General features: G+C 39.8%; 1 protein-coding gene across 5 annotated transcripts; it reads left to right on the top strand.

Annotated features, from left to right (window-relative positions):
- Positions 1–3,048: 3,048 nt before the first annotated feature.
- LOC138042262 (uncharacterized) lies at positions 3,049–14,323 on the top strand. 5 transcript variants are annotated; one of them, XM_068888106.1, is made up of 12 exons: positions 3,057–3,172; positions 3,815–3,915; positions 5,065–5,206; positions 7,755–7,811; positions 7,942–8,016; positions 8,161–8,220; positions 8,598–8,657; positions 9,118–9,177; positions 9,321–9,913; positions 11,012–11,410; positions 11,678–11,836; positions 13,707–14,323. In XM_068888106.1, exons 3-12 carry the CDS (start codon positions 5,140–5,142, stop codon positions 14,256–14,258), a joined length of 2,082 nt encoding a protein of 693 aa, XP_068744207.1. In that variant the 5' UTR covers positions 3,057–3,172; positions 3,815–3,915; positions 5,065–5,139; the 3' UTR covers positions 14,259–14,323. The 5 variants fall into 5 exon arrangements, with proteins under 5 accessions (XP_068744208.1, XP_068744206.1, XP_068744207.1 ...); XM_068888105.1 differs by lacking the exon at positions 3,815–3,915 and having other exon boundaries at positions 3,054–3,172; XM_068888103.1 differs by having other exon boundaries at positions 3,815–5,206.
- The last annotated feature ends 2,483 nt before the right edge of the window (positions 14,324–16,806 follow it).

Raw genomic sequence — 16,806 nt, 5'->3', positions numbered from 1 at the left:
TATCCCAAAAGACACAAAACTTCATGATTCAGTCCGCACATGAAACGGTACCACAGAAAACGTATTATTGTGCATGCTAGGTCTAGAGACAAACATCGGGATATTTTTTGAGATGTTCAGAAAATCTCGAGATATTTAGAAAAAAATTGTGATATTTAGAATTTTTTAGGGAAAAATTATTGAAGTCACGTGTTTTTTCCAGAAAAATGGAGGAAGAACTAAGGGAAAATTTGTAAGTTAAAGGCTACCTTGACACAGAAATTCAAAGAAAATTAAGAGAGATTGTGACAATCACAGGCGGCCCTAGCCTCCTTGCAGCCGTTTTTTTGTGTCGGTCCCGTTCTCCCTCCCCACAAATTTGCTTTCACCATATCGAGGCTCAAGTGAACGGCTGCCTAGCCGTGTAAAAATTCGTTGTAAGCGAGCCTCGAAGGTTTTGAATATTTGAATATTGTTCGCTGTTTCTCAGCAATGGATGCTCGCTGGATCTTGAAACTTGGTCAAAGAAAAGTAAATTTATCCGTGTTGCCATCGCCGGAGTTTGAGCGAGACTGATGCCGGAGAAGTGTGGTTTTATAGGCGAGATGTGTAGAAGGCTAGAAATTAGTTGCCAGCCTTTCTTTATTTAGGTACAACTGACAACCCGGGAATTTGAGAAGTCGAAAAATTCTGGGGACTGCCAAATTGGATCAGGCCGTAGGCCAAGTCCTGTTACCTATTAATTATATAACATCTATAAACGGATGAACATGGCAAATATTGACTGGTCTTTCACATACTGGATCAGAAATAATTAATGTCCATAAAACAAAAGAGCAAAGCTTACACAACAATACCTAATTAACAAGGCCTAATCGGAATAACAATGCTTCTTTTGTCCTCCGCCATTTTAGTCCAGTATATAAGTCTACCAAAAATATTTGACACTTAAACCAATCATAGAGTTGCAGCATCATGTGTGACCCTTCAAATTGGAGAAAACAACACTTTGATAGCAGTGATAATAACTGCAACCTGATTGGCCAATACTTGGCTCTTTTATTCATCTTGATATTTGATTGGTTGACGGAAAGTATCCAGATTTTTCTCAGATTGGACGGTTTTTTGAAAGCTGAAGTAAACTATCCAATTTATTTTAAATTTAGACAGCTGGCAAAAAATAACAAAAATAGATCTTTTGGAGCCACCGAGCCATATGCATGCGCGTCATGCGAGTCTCGCATTTAAGTCTAAGCACACATTTCAAAATAGCGCTGATAAACAGTATTTAGTCTAAGCAAAATTTTAGTTTCTAAAGAAACTGTGGTACTGCGTCTGTGGGATATCGAAACAAAAATTGATTTTATCAAACGAGATGATAATGGTCGAATAACCACCGTGAAAGATTTGGAAAGCTGACGTTTCGAGCGCTAGCCCTTCGTCGGAGCGAATAGAGGAATTGTGGTTGTTGTAGTTTATATGTGTGCGGATGAGCTTTGCTATTGGTAGAAATAGGATGACGTGAATTTGTGAATAGATTAATGGAATGAGAGGCGTTCATTAATTCCGTGTGGATCATAGAGTGCGCCCAGTTGAAAAATACATTTTTGTTCGAGATTTTTACGGCTTTCTGCGTTTCCGTGGTGTAAGGATAGGCCACAAATATTCATGTTGTGGTGGGAGTTATTAGCAAGATTAAAATGACGTGCAACTGCTTTTGATGCATCTGTGTCGTTTTTTTCTACATCTCGTAGGTGCCCGCGAAAGCGGTCAGGCAATTTTCTCCCTGTTTCGCCTATGTAGATCTTTTTGCATAGTGTGCAGGTTATGCAGTAGAAACCAGTTGCACGCCATTTTAATCTTCTTAATCACTCCCACCACAACATGACTATTTGCGGCCTATCCTTACACCACGGAAACACAGAAAGCCGTAAAAATCTCGAACAAAAATTTATTTTTCAACTGGGCACATAGCCTGCGTAACAAGCGTTTCTGTTTCGCAGCAAAGAAAGACCGAGGAACGAGATTCTCGATTTTGGCCGCGCGAGAAATGAAATGAGAGGCCATTTTTCGCGCCATTTTTCGCGCGGCCTTTGCTCCGAAACAGCACGGAAACGCTTGCTACGCAGGCTACTGGGCACACTCTATCCACACGGGATCAATGAACGCCTTTCATTCCATTAATCTATTCACAAATTCACGTCATCCTATTTCTACCACTAGCAAAGCTCTTTCGCACACATATGAACCTACAACCACCACAATTCCTCTCTTCGCCCCGACGAAGGACCAACGCTCTAAACGTCAGCTTTCCAAATCTTTCACGGTGGTTATTCGACTTTTATCAACTGTTTTGATAAAATCAATTTCTGTTTTAGTCTAAGCAACCATTTTAAAACAGTTAGCTTTCGATAACTGCGTGGTTCGCAGAATGACTCGCATAACTCGCTGGCTCGCATATTATACAACCTCAAACATTGCGACCAGTAGTGTTTTTTGCCGCTCAAAGGCGAAATGATCAACTTCTGAAGCAAGCGATGCCCGTTCTTTCTTGAGCTGGCGAAGACTCCCCGAAAGACTTGCGGGGGCCGCTAGATCAGGCGACAATTACGGATAGAACAACGATCGACCGTTAGCATCAAATGCAAGGGACAACCTCAGCGATATTTTTTTGCTGAAACGCCGTCTGGTGGTCGAGAGACATCATGAAGACTCAAAGCCCGCAAGTCCTCACGTCTATTGAGGCACTAAGAGGCGTGGAGATGGTTGCAAGAGGAGTTTGCAGTAAAAAGAATGCGCTTTATCATTATGTTTGTAGCCGCTCTTTGCTTTATGTTTTTGATTAAGTTGAAGAAGCCAAAGAGCAAAAATATTTATGAAGTTAGCACATCATCCACTTTCTTTTGTCTCTGTCCTCTAAACCTCTCTTTCAAGCTGAATTTTAATACACTGTAATTGTAAGTGTGTAAAAGAGCGCTTGAATGAATGTCCACGAACGTTTTGCCGCAGCTCTAGTGGATTGACCTTACCCAGTTCCTTCCCCACCAATCTTCTGCGTGGTCGCTAAGTAAGTTAAGCGATAGTGCGAACCGTCCATGTTGTTGAGAACTCTTTTAAGCTTTTTTTTAAAGTTTTCTAAGGCCGTAATTTATCGCTTCTGACAAGTTGCTGGCGCTAGAGTATCTAACGTGAGGTAACTGTGTTTTACTACTTGTCTCATTACATTCTCTGCTCTTGATCTGTGCTTTTTAATTTACTGAGCGTTCAGTTCGCCCATCAATCGAATCGACTTTCCATTCGTTTCGCCTGAGTTTTGTGCCAGCAACGAAGACTGGACTCGAAGAAGTGGAAACCCAGCCAAATTTGACCTCGGAGATAAATTGGTTCTCTCCAGGAGTTGATTTATCGCGAAATTTTTGTTAAGTGGAAAACATAATCACTTTTCTTGTTAACCTTTATGCTTAAAGGGTACACAGGCTGACGCAAAAGCATTAAATGTTTGTCTAATAATGGCAACGACTTCAAACAGTCGTGCATTGAGTGCCTGCATGATGTCACAACAGTTTTGGACATTTGAGTCCTTAAAAACCACTTTAAATTTAAGCTCACAATGCTTTTAATTTGTAAAATATGGGCAGATGTACTCTCTCACGTCATGTCCAGTTCATTGTCATAATTATTTGAATAATTTATGAAGCAATTTAAGCCTTTGCTTGCTAGATGGTTAAGCTGTAAGTTGTTCTTGAGGATGTTGTGTAGCATGGCATTAATTTACAGATTATATCTGTTACATATCCCACACATTAATTATTTTTTGTTTACCCTTGGATTGTAGATTGTATTAAAATTACACCATACACTGGCTTAGTCCATTTTGGATTTTAGTGTATTCTGTGGTCAGGGATATCTTTGGCTTCCTTACTCATTCACTCACCAGTAAGAAGTGGACTTGTGTGCAAGTCTTATTACAGCATTGTCACCTCAATAGATTGGTCAAAAATCACCTGTAGCTAGTAACTCGGAAACATTTACTCTCCTAACCTTGATATACTACCAAGGACAGACCACAACACCAAGAACTACACATATGTTCTCAGTACTAGTGTTAGTGTGTGGGTTCTTTCATGCCTCATGGAACTGTGAGCATTAGAGCGGTTTTCAATTGAGTGTCGAAAGTAAATAGCAAATTGCTATGTTTAATTGCATTTAATTTACTTCACTCAGTGATTGGTTCAAAGTTCTTGTGCCACTTTTTCAACCAATCAGAAGTGAAACCAGAACCAATCGTGGCTGGCACATGTTCCCACACTTTGTGTCGGCTACGTATACATGTAATTACTTCGAGGTTTGATTGGTTTACGGGATTGTCTCTGTCCTTTTTGATTGGCCAAAGTAATTACTTTGGTTTTGGTTTTACGACACTCGATTGAAACTAGCTCTAAAGAGTTGTGAGAGGGGGCCAGCTTGGCTTTATTCCTCCTTACCTGAGAAGACTAAAGACAGGAATTCATCAAAGGAACTTTATTCAAGTGCCTATAGTCGTTCTAGTGCTGGAGCACTAATTAGGGACGCTGCAAACTGGAATTAACAATTACCACAAATCAAGTCATTTGCAGATGTCATTACAAAGGTAGCACTTTGTCCTCAGTTATTTATAGACCCTAAGTGTTAGTCTGGCTAGAGTTCGAACCTACAACCTCCCGCATGGTAGTCCGAAGATCCAGCTGAGCAATTGGTTGGTGAGAGAGAGTGTGGGGTCAAGGATTGTATTGTACAATAACCTTGGATCGTTGATTCTATGAATATGACAGAATGCTAACAGATGGTCTTATAGAACAGGAGTTCCATTAATTTAAAAGCGGGTCACCGGCGGTATACCGCCGTCTGTCAGAAGTTTTGCTCTCACCATCAGCTACTCTGCCTTGAGTTTCACTCAAACCCAGTTGTAAACTTAGACAAGAGCAACTGCCGCTTACATTGATTAGCCAAGGCATCAACTTCAAAAAGTTATTAAAACCTGCTGTCATGTTTTCATGATGACACTGTTAAACAGCAACCTTCATGACTTGTTTAATTTCCTTGCAGCTGTTGTGTCTCGTAAAATACTTATTTAAAGAGAAAAGTGGATGTACACTCAGTAGTTGCATATTAGAGAGAATTATGGCTGAAGTAAGCACTCCTCTTCTCATGGCTGATGGCAGTGAAGTCCAAGAAAACCCCTCAACTGGTAAGTAATGCGGTGTAGTGTCCCAGTTTGACCAGTTTAGAAGAGAGCAAATACGGACGGAACGGGAGTTTTTCAATAAAAGAGGTTTTTTTCAACAAGATGCAAAGCCTGAGAATTTAGCTTGTTATCGCTTGTCACTCATCATTAAATTTTTGTTTATCCCATCAAATAAAGAGTCTTTGGCTGGTTTTTTGTGCTGTTCACATTGTTCACACCCACCCTGAAGAACAGATGATCCATTTTTTAAAACATCCCTTACCAAATAAAATTGAAGCAAAATAACACCTCGCGAAATATCTGCGGGTATTTTATGTTAAACCATCGAATAAGATGTACATGTTTGTATGCAGCACTATACACTGTATTACATTGTACATATTAAACTACATCTTTTACTGATGTGTATAATAAGTACAGTGAATGACTGAATTTACAAAAATGAAATGAAATTTTTGCAGCCAACAATGTTATCTGCAGGGGAGCAGAGTAGGGAAGGGCGGTGGTTAGGGTTGGGGTTATCTATCTTCACACAGTTGCTGCTTAAGCTGGTAACAGTTTTTCAGATTTCCTCAGGGTTGTCCACTGTTGAATCTCCTTTAAATCTCTGCATTTTGGTTCCACCACCCTGGCCAATCCTCTTGTGATTTATATACTTTTAGAACTAAACTGTTTGTATTGTATTCACTGATATTCAAACAGTTAGAGCCACACACATTATGGATAGATTATGAGATCATTATTTTAGTGGTTAACAACAACAACTGAACCACCAGACCCTGCATGTGAGCAGTCACGCCATGTGTTGATAAGATCACATTCAGTGACTATGGTATCTAAATGCACCACTCTGTCCTTGTATAGATCTACATGGCATCTGACAGGATGCGGCGATGCGGATCAGCATAATTCCCTAAAATCCACATCCTCCGCATACTGTAATTACGATATTTTTCGCATAAAACTGAAGAAATGCCTGATATTAGTGATAAAGTATCTGCTTACCATCCTCAAAAACACAAAAGCCAAAGAGATTGACTACTTTGAAGCACTTATTTTCCTGAACATTGCAGAAAACACGCCATTTCGTTTGCAAGATGAAAGTTCGTAAGCAGTTTTCACGCATTCTTCGGCAATGAGCCTGAACTCTAGTTAAACCGTTTTCATAACATACCTAGGCTCGAAATTTTTAAAAAAAGATGCAACAAGATATGAAAATTTAGCCGCAAGTTATAGTCGCAAATTAAATTGCATTATTTGTAACAGTAGGGACAATAGCAATGAAGTTGTGCAAAACAAAATAGGAGCCCGCAATACGTATGTGTGAAAAACCGCTGAAAATGGTGAATGATCAAGGGAATGGATCGTGGTTCAACCACATCACAATTTTGCTCCATATCTCCAAATTGAAACAAAATTCATGACGAGAAACAAAATATTTTTTTATTGCTTGATTTATTTTAGCAAGTTTCGGCAAAATGCCAATTACTAACCCTTTTATTTCAACGGTGAAAACTGGTCGCAAATTGGTGACTCCTCCAGATAATTTAATCGCAAAGGGAAAAAATTCAGTCTTAAATACGACTGTATTGGTCGCAATTTCGAGTACTGATTTACCATAAGCATATAAATACATTGGGCGGGCCTAATTATTAGTTCTATAAATTGTTTAAATTTCCGCATAATCCGGTGTAATTTCCGCATAATCAACGCATGTTTACGCATAATGTGGCCGAAAATTTGCGCATAATCTTTAATTTTTTTCCGCATCCTATCAGAAGCCCTGTTTCTACTAGATAATAATAATTATTAATCTAGATGTCATTTAGTAACCCATGACATTATCTTGGATGCATATATATAAGAACTGGGAAAATCCTAGTCCCAGGCCAAAAAAGGGGAATCCCAGTTCCCATTATACCCCTTCATGTCACCCTCTATATTAATGTATGAAAGTTACCGGTAGAAAGGTCATCTCAGTTAGAAAAGAAACTTAGTCAGCTGCAAGCAAGCCTGAAAAACTCCAGGATTGAATGAGATTTGAACCCATGACAACGTGATTGCACTGCACTGCTCTACCAAGTGAGCTGTATGAAACCTTCTGGGAGCTCACTAGTCAACTGAGAGTTATATCCCACTGTTAATTATCCCTGTGATGTTCTTTCTAATTTTGATCTACACATAATTTATAATGTATTTTATTAATTTATATTATATTTCGTGTCTATGAATCTGTAGTGCATGCTTGTAGGAGGAAGGTTAGAAAGTATGTGTTAAGTTAAGCTATAATAATATTGTTATTATTAACAGGAGGTTCATTGTTTTGGTGCCATTGTTGATTGGAAATGGTTTGGTTTCCATTTAAATTAAGAACTAAAAAAGAACAAATTCATTTGGCATTCATGATCTTGTTTACTAGGTTTTCTTTCATATAAATGTGTTTTTTAAATTTCAATTTGTGAAGAAAGATACTTTCATAAGATTATTACAAGAATTCAGGGATTTATACCTCTGATGACCAGACGAGTTCACTTGTTTTGTTATTAAACAGATGCACCAGTTGTGGTGGTGGAATTGCCTTCTGTCCATGAAGAATTTGTGGATAAAGGTACGTTCAGAGCTTATAAATTGAACTCTCCCCCTCTGAAGACTGAAACTGGCCTCTTTTACATATTAGATACCACAATTCATTGTTCATACTTCTGTTGACAAGTTCACTTTCTTCTCTTGCTAAGCAGATCATGAAACAGTTGCAATGGAATTGGCTTCTGTCCATGTACCTGAAGAATTTGTGAACAAAGGTTCTTTGCTAGGTTGGAAGCATACATGTGTATTAAATCAACTCTCCTGAATATTGAAACTGGTTTATTTGCATAGAAAGATACCAGTCTTTAAATAATTTTTCAATGGCTTTATTCTTTCCATTGGCCAATTCATTTTCTAATCTTGCTAAACAGATGCACCAGTTGCAATGGAATTGGCTTCTGTCCCTGTCCCTGAAGCATATGCGAACAAAGGTACTTGTACCTAATTATACATTGTACGTTCATAGATTGAAAGCTTCCATGATAATAATTATTAGAATCAACTCTCGATCCTCTCCTGAATATTGAAACTGGTCTCTTTACTTAGATAATTGGTCTTGAAGGCCCACCTTTATAAACCGACAGTTTTTTTGACAGTTTGTTTTTGTTATGGAAATTTGCATTGCTTATCCACTAGCGATCTAATTGGATGAATTTCAGCTTAGGGCGAAATTTTCATATATTAAATGAAAATAATTGTTGTTCTGCGGCACATAATGCCTGTTGGTTGAAGGTGGGCCTTTAAAAAAAATTATCCAATGGATTTATACTTTTGTTGACCCATTCACTTTCTTCTTTTGCTAAAACAGATGCACCAGTGGCAATGGATTTGTCTTCTGTCCCTGTCTCTGTAGAATATGCGAACAAAGGTATGTTCATAGATTGGAACCTGCATCATCATCATCATTATTATTATTGTTATTATGATTATTATGATTATTATTACTATTATTATTATTATTACTATTATTATTATTGTTGTTGTTATTGTTATAACCAACTCTCCTCTCTCGAATATGGAAAGTGGTCTCTTTACTTACTAGATACCGGTCTTTAAAGAAAAAAATTCTTCGGTGGATTAATATTTTTGTTGACCCATTCAGTTTTTAATCTCCTACTAACAGTTGAAACAGTTTCAATGGACTTGCCTTCAGTCCGTATCCCCGTAGAATTTGTGAACAAAGGTGCAGTGCATTCAAACAGTAGTACATTGGTAGCGTATAATATGAACTCTCCTCTCCTGAATACTGAATACCAGCCTTAAAAATGTTCCTCAATCATTGATTTATTCTTCTGTTGACCTGTTCACTTTCTTCTCTTGCTAAAAAGATGCACCAGTTGCAATGGAATTGTCTTCTGTCCCTGTCTCTGAAGAATATGCGCACAAAGGTGGGTTCATAAATTGGAAGCAAAATTAATTATTATAATCAACTCTCCCGCTCATGACTATTGAAAGTGGTCTCTTTAAATATTTAGATACTGGTCTTAAAAAATCTTCAAATGGATTTATACTTCTCTTGCTAAATAAACAGATGCACCAGTTGCAGTGGAATTGCCTTCTGTCCCTGTACCTGCAGAGCAACAGCCTCCTTCTGTAGTACAAGACCTTGAACAGTTCACAGCACAAGTAGAAGTACAGCTGGATCAGGTTACTTTTCAGTTGGTCGAGGAAAGTACCAAAATGGTACCTGGCCCATCAGTGTCATCTCCACTGAATACGGATAATGCATCTGCAGCTGTAGAACAGCAATCAACAGGTAACGAACCAGTCCTCGATGAGCCAGTCATCATTGAAGAGCGAACAGAGCGAGTAGAAACTGTGACTTACGAGATAGTAAAGGAGGGAACAAGACGAGCCAGGGCGAAACTCTTTGACAGCAATGGTTATTCCTACAATATAAAAACAGAATCAGCTAAAGTCACTTATTGGCAGTGCACCGTGCGTCCCAAGTTGAACCGTTGTAAAGCTAGTGTTGTACAACGCGGTGATGTGTTTCAGGTGGGGCACCACAGCCATAATCATCATCCAAAAGTGGGAGCAGCAACCAACGAAAAAATTGCATCAATGGTGAAAAAGAAGGCCTTGAGCAATCTGCTAAAACCTGCACCTGCTATTGTTAAAGAGGTTAGTGTATTGATTTGAAACTCACTGGGAGCAGGGATGGTGCAGAGGTGAGAGCACTTGACTTACCCACCAATGTGGCCCGGGTTCGATTCCCAAACTGACTCAGCATCATATATGGGTTGAGTTTGTCTGGTTTTCCTCTGGGTACTCAGGTTTTCCTCTGTCCTCAAAAACTAACCTGTGATTTGATATTAGTTGATTTGAGTTGATTTCTGTACATTGTCCCCTACCCCTTAAAATAAAGTACAGTACCTTGTTCTTGTTCTTGTTCTTCTTGTTCTTCTTGTTCTTGTTTTTGTTCTTGGTCTTGTTCTTCTTCTTCTTCTTCTTCTTGTTCTTGTTGTTGTTGTTGTTGTTGTTGTTGTTGTTGTTCTTCTTCTTCTTCTTCTTCTTCTTCTTCTTCTTCTTCTTCTTCTTCTTCTCCTTCTTCTTCTTCTTCTTCTTCTTCTTCTTCTTCTTCTTCTTATTATTATTATTATTAGCCCCAGGACACCGCGTCTGCATTAGCTTGGCCTTCATTCCAGTTCGCAGTTCCATTCTGTCAACTAACGCAATTGTCATCGGTGTATTTTAACCCTTTCACTGCCGAGGGCTTCCCCATTGACGAGTAAAATCGTCTGGCGTTAGACAGAGTAAAATCTACAAGTGTCAATTTGCATTTTTGGCGGTGAAAGGGTTAACTGGGGACATAGTTTTTGAGCGAATCTCGATGTTGTTAACCCTTTCACCGCCGAGGGCATCGCCATTGACGAGTAAAATTGTCTGGCGTTAGACAGAGTAAAATCTATAAGTGTCAATTTGCATTTTTGGCGGTGAAAGGGTTAAAAAGGTGAAGGTGAAGTCACTTTATTTAACGTCAGTAGTTCCTTCAGGTACGAGGTTGGTATCATTGGAATCCGACGGTGCTCCCCTTTACCCCCCCCCCCCCCCCCCCCCTTCCTCTCTGTCAGTGCTTCATTTTACGGGTATTTAATGCTATAAATACACGGATCTGGGGAAAGTCGAAACAGACGTTGAAGTCACCGTCATAAAGCCATCGTCATAAATACGTGATATAAACACCTTCCTTTTGTATTTTTCTTCTTGATCTCAAAACAGGTTATTAAGGAAGAGTTCGGAGACATTCCATTACCCATTGCACTAAAGCCAGACTGTCTTGCTAGGATTGCTAACAGAGCTAGGCAGTCTGTAAGGTCTCAGGATCCCCCTAAAACCCTAGCTTTTGAATTGGATGAAGACCATATACCACAAGGCTTTCTCAAAGGAGACATCGTAAAGCAAGGGAGAAGGCACCTGATATTTGCAACAGGCGAACAACTGCGTCTCTTGAGAAAGGCGAAGAATTGGTACATCGATCAAACGTTCCAATTTTGCCCGGAAAAATTCGAACAGCTATTTACGATAAGTGCCTTCGTGTCTCTTGAAGATGATGAAGCTAAACAAGTGCCTCTTGTCTTTGTTCTCATGTCTGGCAGTGAAAAGAAAGACTACCGCAAGGTAATGGGAGAAATAAAATATTTGCGTAGTACATTCATCTGTAAGTAGACGAAATTTACGAATGGCAAATGACAGAATTACTGTTAAAGAAATCTTGCGCATTCACTTACCCTCCTCACAGTGCAAAAATTGCATCTTTCTTAACAAGTACAGTATGTCCTGCCCAAGTTTTTTGATGCTCTTACATCTGTTTTCCCCGATAAGATCAAATGAATTTTATATTGCAGGCGGTGTAACTGAACCCAATTGATTTAACCTTTTTTGTAGGTTTTAAAGCAAATCCTAGAGATCTTGCCCACTTTACCAGCAGTTCGGCAAATCACTGCCTTCTATGAACAAGCACTGTGGACTGTGTTGCAACGACTGCTCCCAGATGTAACGGTCAAGGGGTGCGTTTATCACTGGACCCAGGTCGCGTGGAAGACAGTAAGTGCAAAGAATCTAAAAGGGTCTTAATTAAAACTGGTTCCTCACTTTGTCATAAGCGCGAATGTAATCTTACGACTTTCTCAACAACCGAAAGATGGGTTTGTCCAGAGTGGCAAGTACTTAGATGAACGCCGATTTCAACGAGGGTCACGAAGTATCGCCTTGCTCTCCTCCCCAATGGACCATAGTATTGGACTGGAACTAGCTTGCAATGGAGGCTAATGCGGGGGAATATATTAAAAAGTATTTGCATTTGAAAAGATTCCCCCGCATTAGCCTCCATTGCAAGCTAGTTCCAGTCCAATACTGAGAATACGAATATGATCTATTACAACTTCAGCATCACTCATGTCTCAGAATACAGACAATTAAGGACAGTTTTTCCCTGTTGTGTGATTATGCAGGAAATGTAGATCTTAACAAGGTTGTGTTCTATTGGGATCAACCTTTTCAACCACAACCGGTTTAGGTTGAAACGGTTGAGGTTTCCCAATAGGACACTTTTCCAACCGTTTCACGGTCGAAACGCGGTAACTTCTGAGAATAGTCATTACCACACTTCTCAGCGATTACAAGTCTGTTTCAACCTAGTTTGATGCCGGTTGAAAAAGTTGACCAACCAAAGCAACCGAAAACGGTTTTTTTCCGAATAGAACACTAAAAAACCCAACTAACCCAACCAACTAAAAACGGTTTATCCCAATAGAACACGACCCGAGTGTTATTGCAATCTAAAAAGAAAATTGGGGGTAACCACGCATTTTTCAAAGATAATTCATGAATAATATTTGTAAAAAGCTTTAAAATACAAAGCAGTGTATGGTGTTCTTTCAAAAATTGAAGCTTAATTATCTCTCAAAAATGCATGGTTACCCCCAATTTTCTTTTTGGGTGCCAATTTGTAAACCTCGCAAAAATATCCCTGTATTAGTTAGCATCACCGATAAGAAAGCCGAGTATCTCGAGATGCGCAGATCGTAACGCCTCGTTACAAAACATTATGGGATTGAAATGCGGACAAGCATTGCAAGAATGTCTTTGTTTTCGTCCGCTTATTACCACAATGCTTTGGATACTACATCGTGACGTCAATTGAAAACAGTGCTCTTCTGATAAGTAATAATGTAAAAAAAAAGTGTTGTTATTATTGTGTAAAGGGACACTTGCACCTAATTAGCTGCATTTCTGGGCATAAGGGAGAGATAAGGCATAGGCGAGCGTAGTCATGTCGTCGGAGATGTTGAACTCTTGCTATAAAATGGTGGACAAACTGCTACTAAATGATTTTTTGAATGTACGAAATTTCGTGTATTATAAAATCATTGCGTTCTCCTGTCACATGATAACTTAAAGTCGCAATTGGTAAGCTCAGGGTGCAGGGATGGTGCAGGGATGGCGCACTCGTCTCCCACCATTGTGACCCGGGTTCAATTTCCCAGACTCGGCGTCATATGTGGTTTGAGTTTGTTGGTTCTCTACTTAGTACTCTGCACCGAGAGGTTTTTCTTTGGGTACTCCGGTTTTCCCCTCTCCTTAAAAACCAACATTTGATTTGATTTGCGTTAATTTGTTGATTTCAGTTTATGTACAGTGTCTTAGAACACTAGACACTTAAAATTAATAATATCCCTTTCCTTTCCTTTCTTTACAACAAAATTGACAGATGACTTGGTAGCGCAATCGCACTGTAACGATACTCTATGACTTGAGATGTAGGATGTGATTATTTCACAATTACATTCGTTCAAATCCCCCAGACTTTGAATTGTACATTCTACAAATACTCCATGTGGCTGCTTCGGCCTTCTTACACTCGTTTTTGCCGTAAGATTCTGGCGTCACTAAAATCTTTCTTTGTTCGATTTAGGTTCAAGAGCTTGGACTTCAGATGGAGTATAATAATGACAAGGACACTAATCTTTTTCTCCGCAAAGTCCTGGCGCTGCCATTTTTGCCACACGAAGAAATTCAACCCACGTTCGTTCGTTTGTGGGTGCAAGCCACGACTGCCCCGCTGCAGTTGTTTATACAGTATGTATCTTCAGCCTGGATATACAACACGGCCTGGCCTCCATCAACGTGGAGCGTGTTTTCGGCACTTGCTAGGAGCTATAAAGATGTGGAAGGGTGGCGTCAAGTCCTTAAGACCCGGAGTTCGAGCTCTAGCAAGGGTCGGACACCTGCGGAAAAAAAACTGTTGAATGTGTATCTTCTCGTTAACCTTCTTCACCAAGAAGTATGTTGTCTCACTCCACAAACGAAGGCACTCTCTGAAAAGAAACTGCTACGGATAAGGAATCAAAAATCAAGGTCATTGCAAGCAAAGCTTTGTCAAAACTGGGAGGATTACAGTAATCAAACAAAGTCAGCTGCTCAACTGTTAAAGGCATGCGCAGATGTAACTGTACTTTACGTCTAGGGCTTGAAAAGCAAAGAAAAAAGTGTAACTTCTGAGAGACTAAGAAAGGAAGTCGAGAAGAAATATCATCCTTGAAGTACCCATCTTTCCAAGCGAATCTTCTTATTCCATCCGCCGAGTTTTTGGAAAACCCTATCACTGACACGGCTATAGGCCCTTTGCACGACCGTGTCACGTGACTTTTTCAATCATAAAATAGTCGTTGTACAAACTAGATGCCAGAAATGGAATAAGCGTAATGAAATTAGAATGAATGTCAACTTTGAGGCCACAGCTACTGGATGGCAAGCTTTGCCATCCAGCACACAATTGTTTCACATATTTCAAACTTGCAAACCGCTCGAAAAGCACGCACTTAAACGTCCGTGACCTCAAAATTGACATTCTTACTAATTTCATCAGGCTCTTTCTATTTCTAGCATTATTTTGTACCACGACCATTTTTTTTAAAATGATTGACAAGGTCACGTGACACGGTCATGCAAAGGGCCTATTGGCCGGCGTTCTGGTGGCTCCTCCTGACCGAAAGGAATGAGTCCCTAAAGGGAATGATTAGAGACAGTCAGATACAACATTGTGGAGGCCTTTGGCCAGCTGATCTGGGAAAGTCGTGTTACATGTACGTGCGCTTGTCCTTTTGGCCAACTAGTACTAGTATGACGATTTGGTTTTAATTGACGGCCATTAGAGTGGTTATCAATTGAGTATCGAAAGTAATTAGCGAATTGCTTTAGTTTTGCATTACTTCACTCGGCGATTGGTTCAAATTTGTCGCGCCACTTTTTCAACCAATCAGAAGTGAAACCAAAACCAATCTTGGCTCGCGCGTACACATTTTCCCTCGCTTTTGTGTCGGCTACGTGTAATTACTTCGAGTTTTAATTGGTTTACTGGATTGTCTCCGCCCCTTTTGATTGGCGAAAGTAATTACTTTGGTTTTGTTTTCACGACGCTCGATTGAAACTCACTATACTGAAATAAATTCATCAGAGATAAGTTATGTTAATAGGTCCTTAGACCAACGGTAATCGTAGATTATAGTGCGTCGCCTTGGGGCTAATGCACGTGTATCGGTTCCCACAAAGAATTGTAATCCGTTTACTCTTAGACTGAGTTATAGGGAGTTGATTTCTCACTCTAAATTACTTGAAATGAAACTTTTGATTCTTTCTCCATACGTTAGAATCGCAGCTTCAAATTTCAGAGAAATCGACCGATCCTGGAATATGTTATGATTTTAGGTCAACAGATTACGGGCAAGTTTGGGCATTGAGTTACGCGGTGACAGATGTCAAACATATTCTTTTCACAAAATTCCTCCGAATTGCAAAGTATCCTCTCAGAAAACAAGAGCAACATTCTAAAAGCTTATTCTACGCAAAAAGTAGGTTCTGGAGGTAGTTTTGAGTTGAAAACACGTTTCCGACCGAAGGTTTGATCACGGCGCGTGGAATAACTGAGACGCTAACTTTTATTTGACATGAATATCCCTTCACATAAAAATCGCCATAACAACCGTCCAGATGTTTTCGCTTGGCTCTAAAGAAGCTGTTTATGTAATTTTTTCCGCGATTTCGACTAAAATTTCCTGTTGTTCACCCTCCTGCGAGGAAGCCATATAGGCTCTCTCAAAGGCGAACTTGGGCAAATCAGAAAATAATGTCATTTCAACTGATTCCGATAAAACTGGCCAATGATTGGCTAATTACCATATCTCGTTATTGACACTCCAAGAAGTCAATACTTTCCTCGTCAGGCTTTGATCTAAGAAGTATTTAGAAAAGAAAAGATTGATCTTACCTTATAGTTTGTCGAAGTCTGATCCAAAACCACGAGACCATGTGACCAAAAATACTATTGTGACGTTCAAAAGGGCGCAAAACAAACGCTCGGTGTGCTGGATGCTATTCTGACGTTTCGATTTGGAACCGACCTACAACCTCTTTTCTCGATTTCTCGCGCTTGGAACGTGCACAGGCCTCCCACGAAAACACAGCTAACACCCAACCACGTCGACGCAAAAACATGCCAGGCAGACATTAGAGTGTTTTCACTCACTTGGTCTGTAACCTTGTTTTTCCAATGAAACAAAGAAAATGTTTGCAAGATAATAGAGCCCAATTCCCGGAGGACAAGTTGGGTACACCAACATATATGGCCGCTGTTCCATTGTTTACGAACACTGACATGGCCGCTGTGACGTCAAGTGCAAACACTATATACTCCCTGATCGGGAAATGCAACCCGCGAAATATGCCTCATTCCAATATTTAGGATCTCCTCTGATCTTAACCTGAAACCCAGCCAGCTATCACTAGAACATACAAGTACGCGTTTGTTAGATGTCGACATGAGCCATAATAGGTTCTTCATGTCGATTGTTCTGCAAATCAGCCCCTTCGACTACATCTCTAATACCCCTTTTACACACGCACGAAATGGAGTGCCGAGCACACCTCCAGAGATGTGCTCGACAGCCCTATAATTTCCTCTGTTAACTCACTTCGATTCTTTAAAGTGTACATGACAGAAAATTTTTTTTTTACGT

This window comes from Montipora capricornis, chromosome 3 (genome assembly GCF_036669925.1).
Source record: "Montipora capricornis isolate CH-2021 chromosome 3, ASM3666992v2, whole genome shotgun sequence".
Lineage (NCBI taxonomy): Eukaryota > Metazoa > Cnidaria > Anthozoa > Scleractinia > Acroporidae > Montipora > Montipora capricornis.
The sequence above is the reverse complement of the archived record's forward strand: the minus strand, read 5'-3'. Positions and strand labels throughout refer to the sequence as shown.

What these genes read in the sequence shown, in the direction of transcription:
- LOC138042262 (XM_068888103.1), top strand. Translation starts at nt 5,041, where the DNA reads ATGACTTGTTTAATTTCCTTGCAGCTGTTGTGTCTCGTAAAATACTTA. An exon ending in TGTAGAATATGCGAACAAAG is followed by an intron (nt 8,658 to 9,117) that starts GTATGTTCATAG and finishes CTTGCTAAAAAG; the next exon opens with ATGCACCAGTTGCAATGGAA. An exon ending in AAAAGAAAGACTACCGCAAG is followed by an intron (nt 11,411 to 11,677) that starts GTAATGGGAGAA and finishes CCTTTTTTGTAG; the next exon opens with GTTTTAAAGCAAATCCTAGA.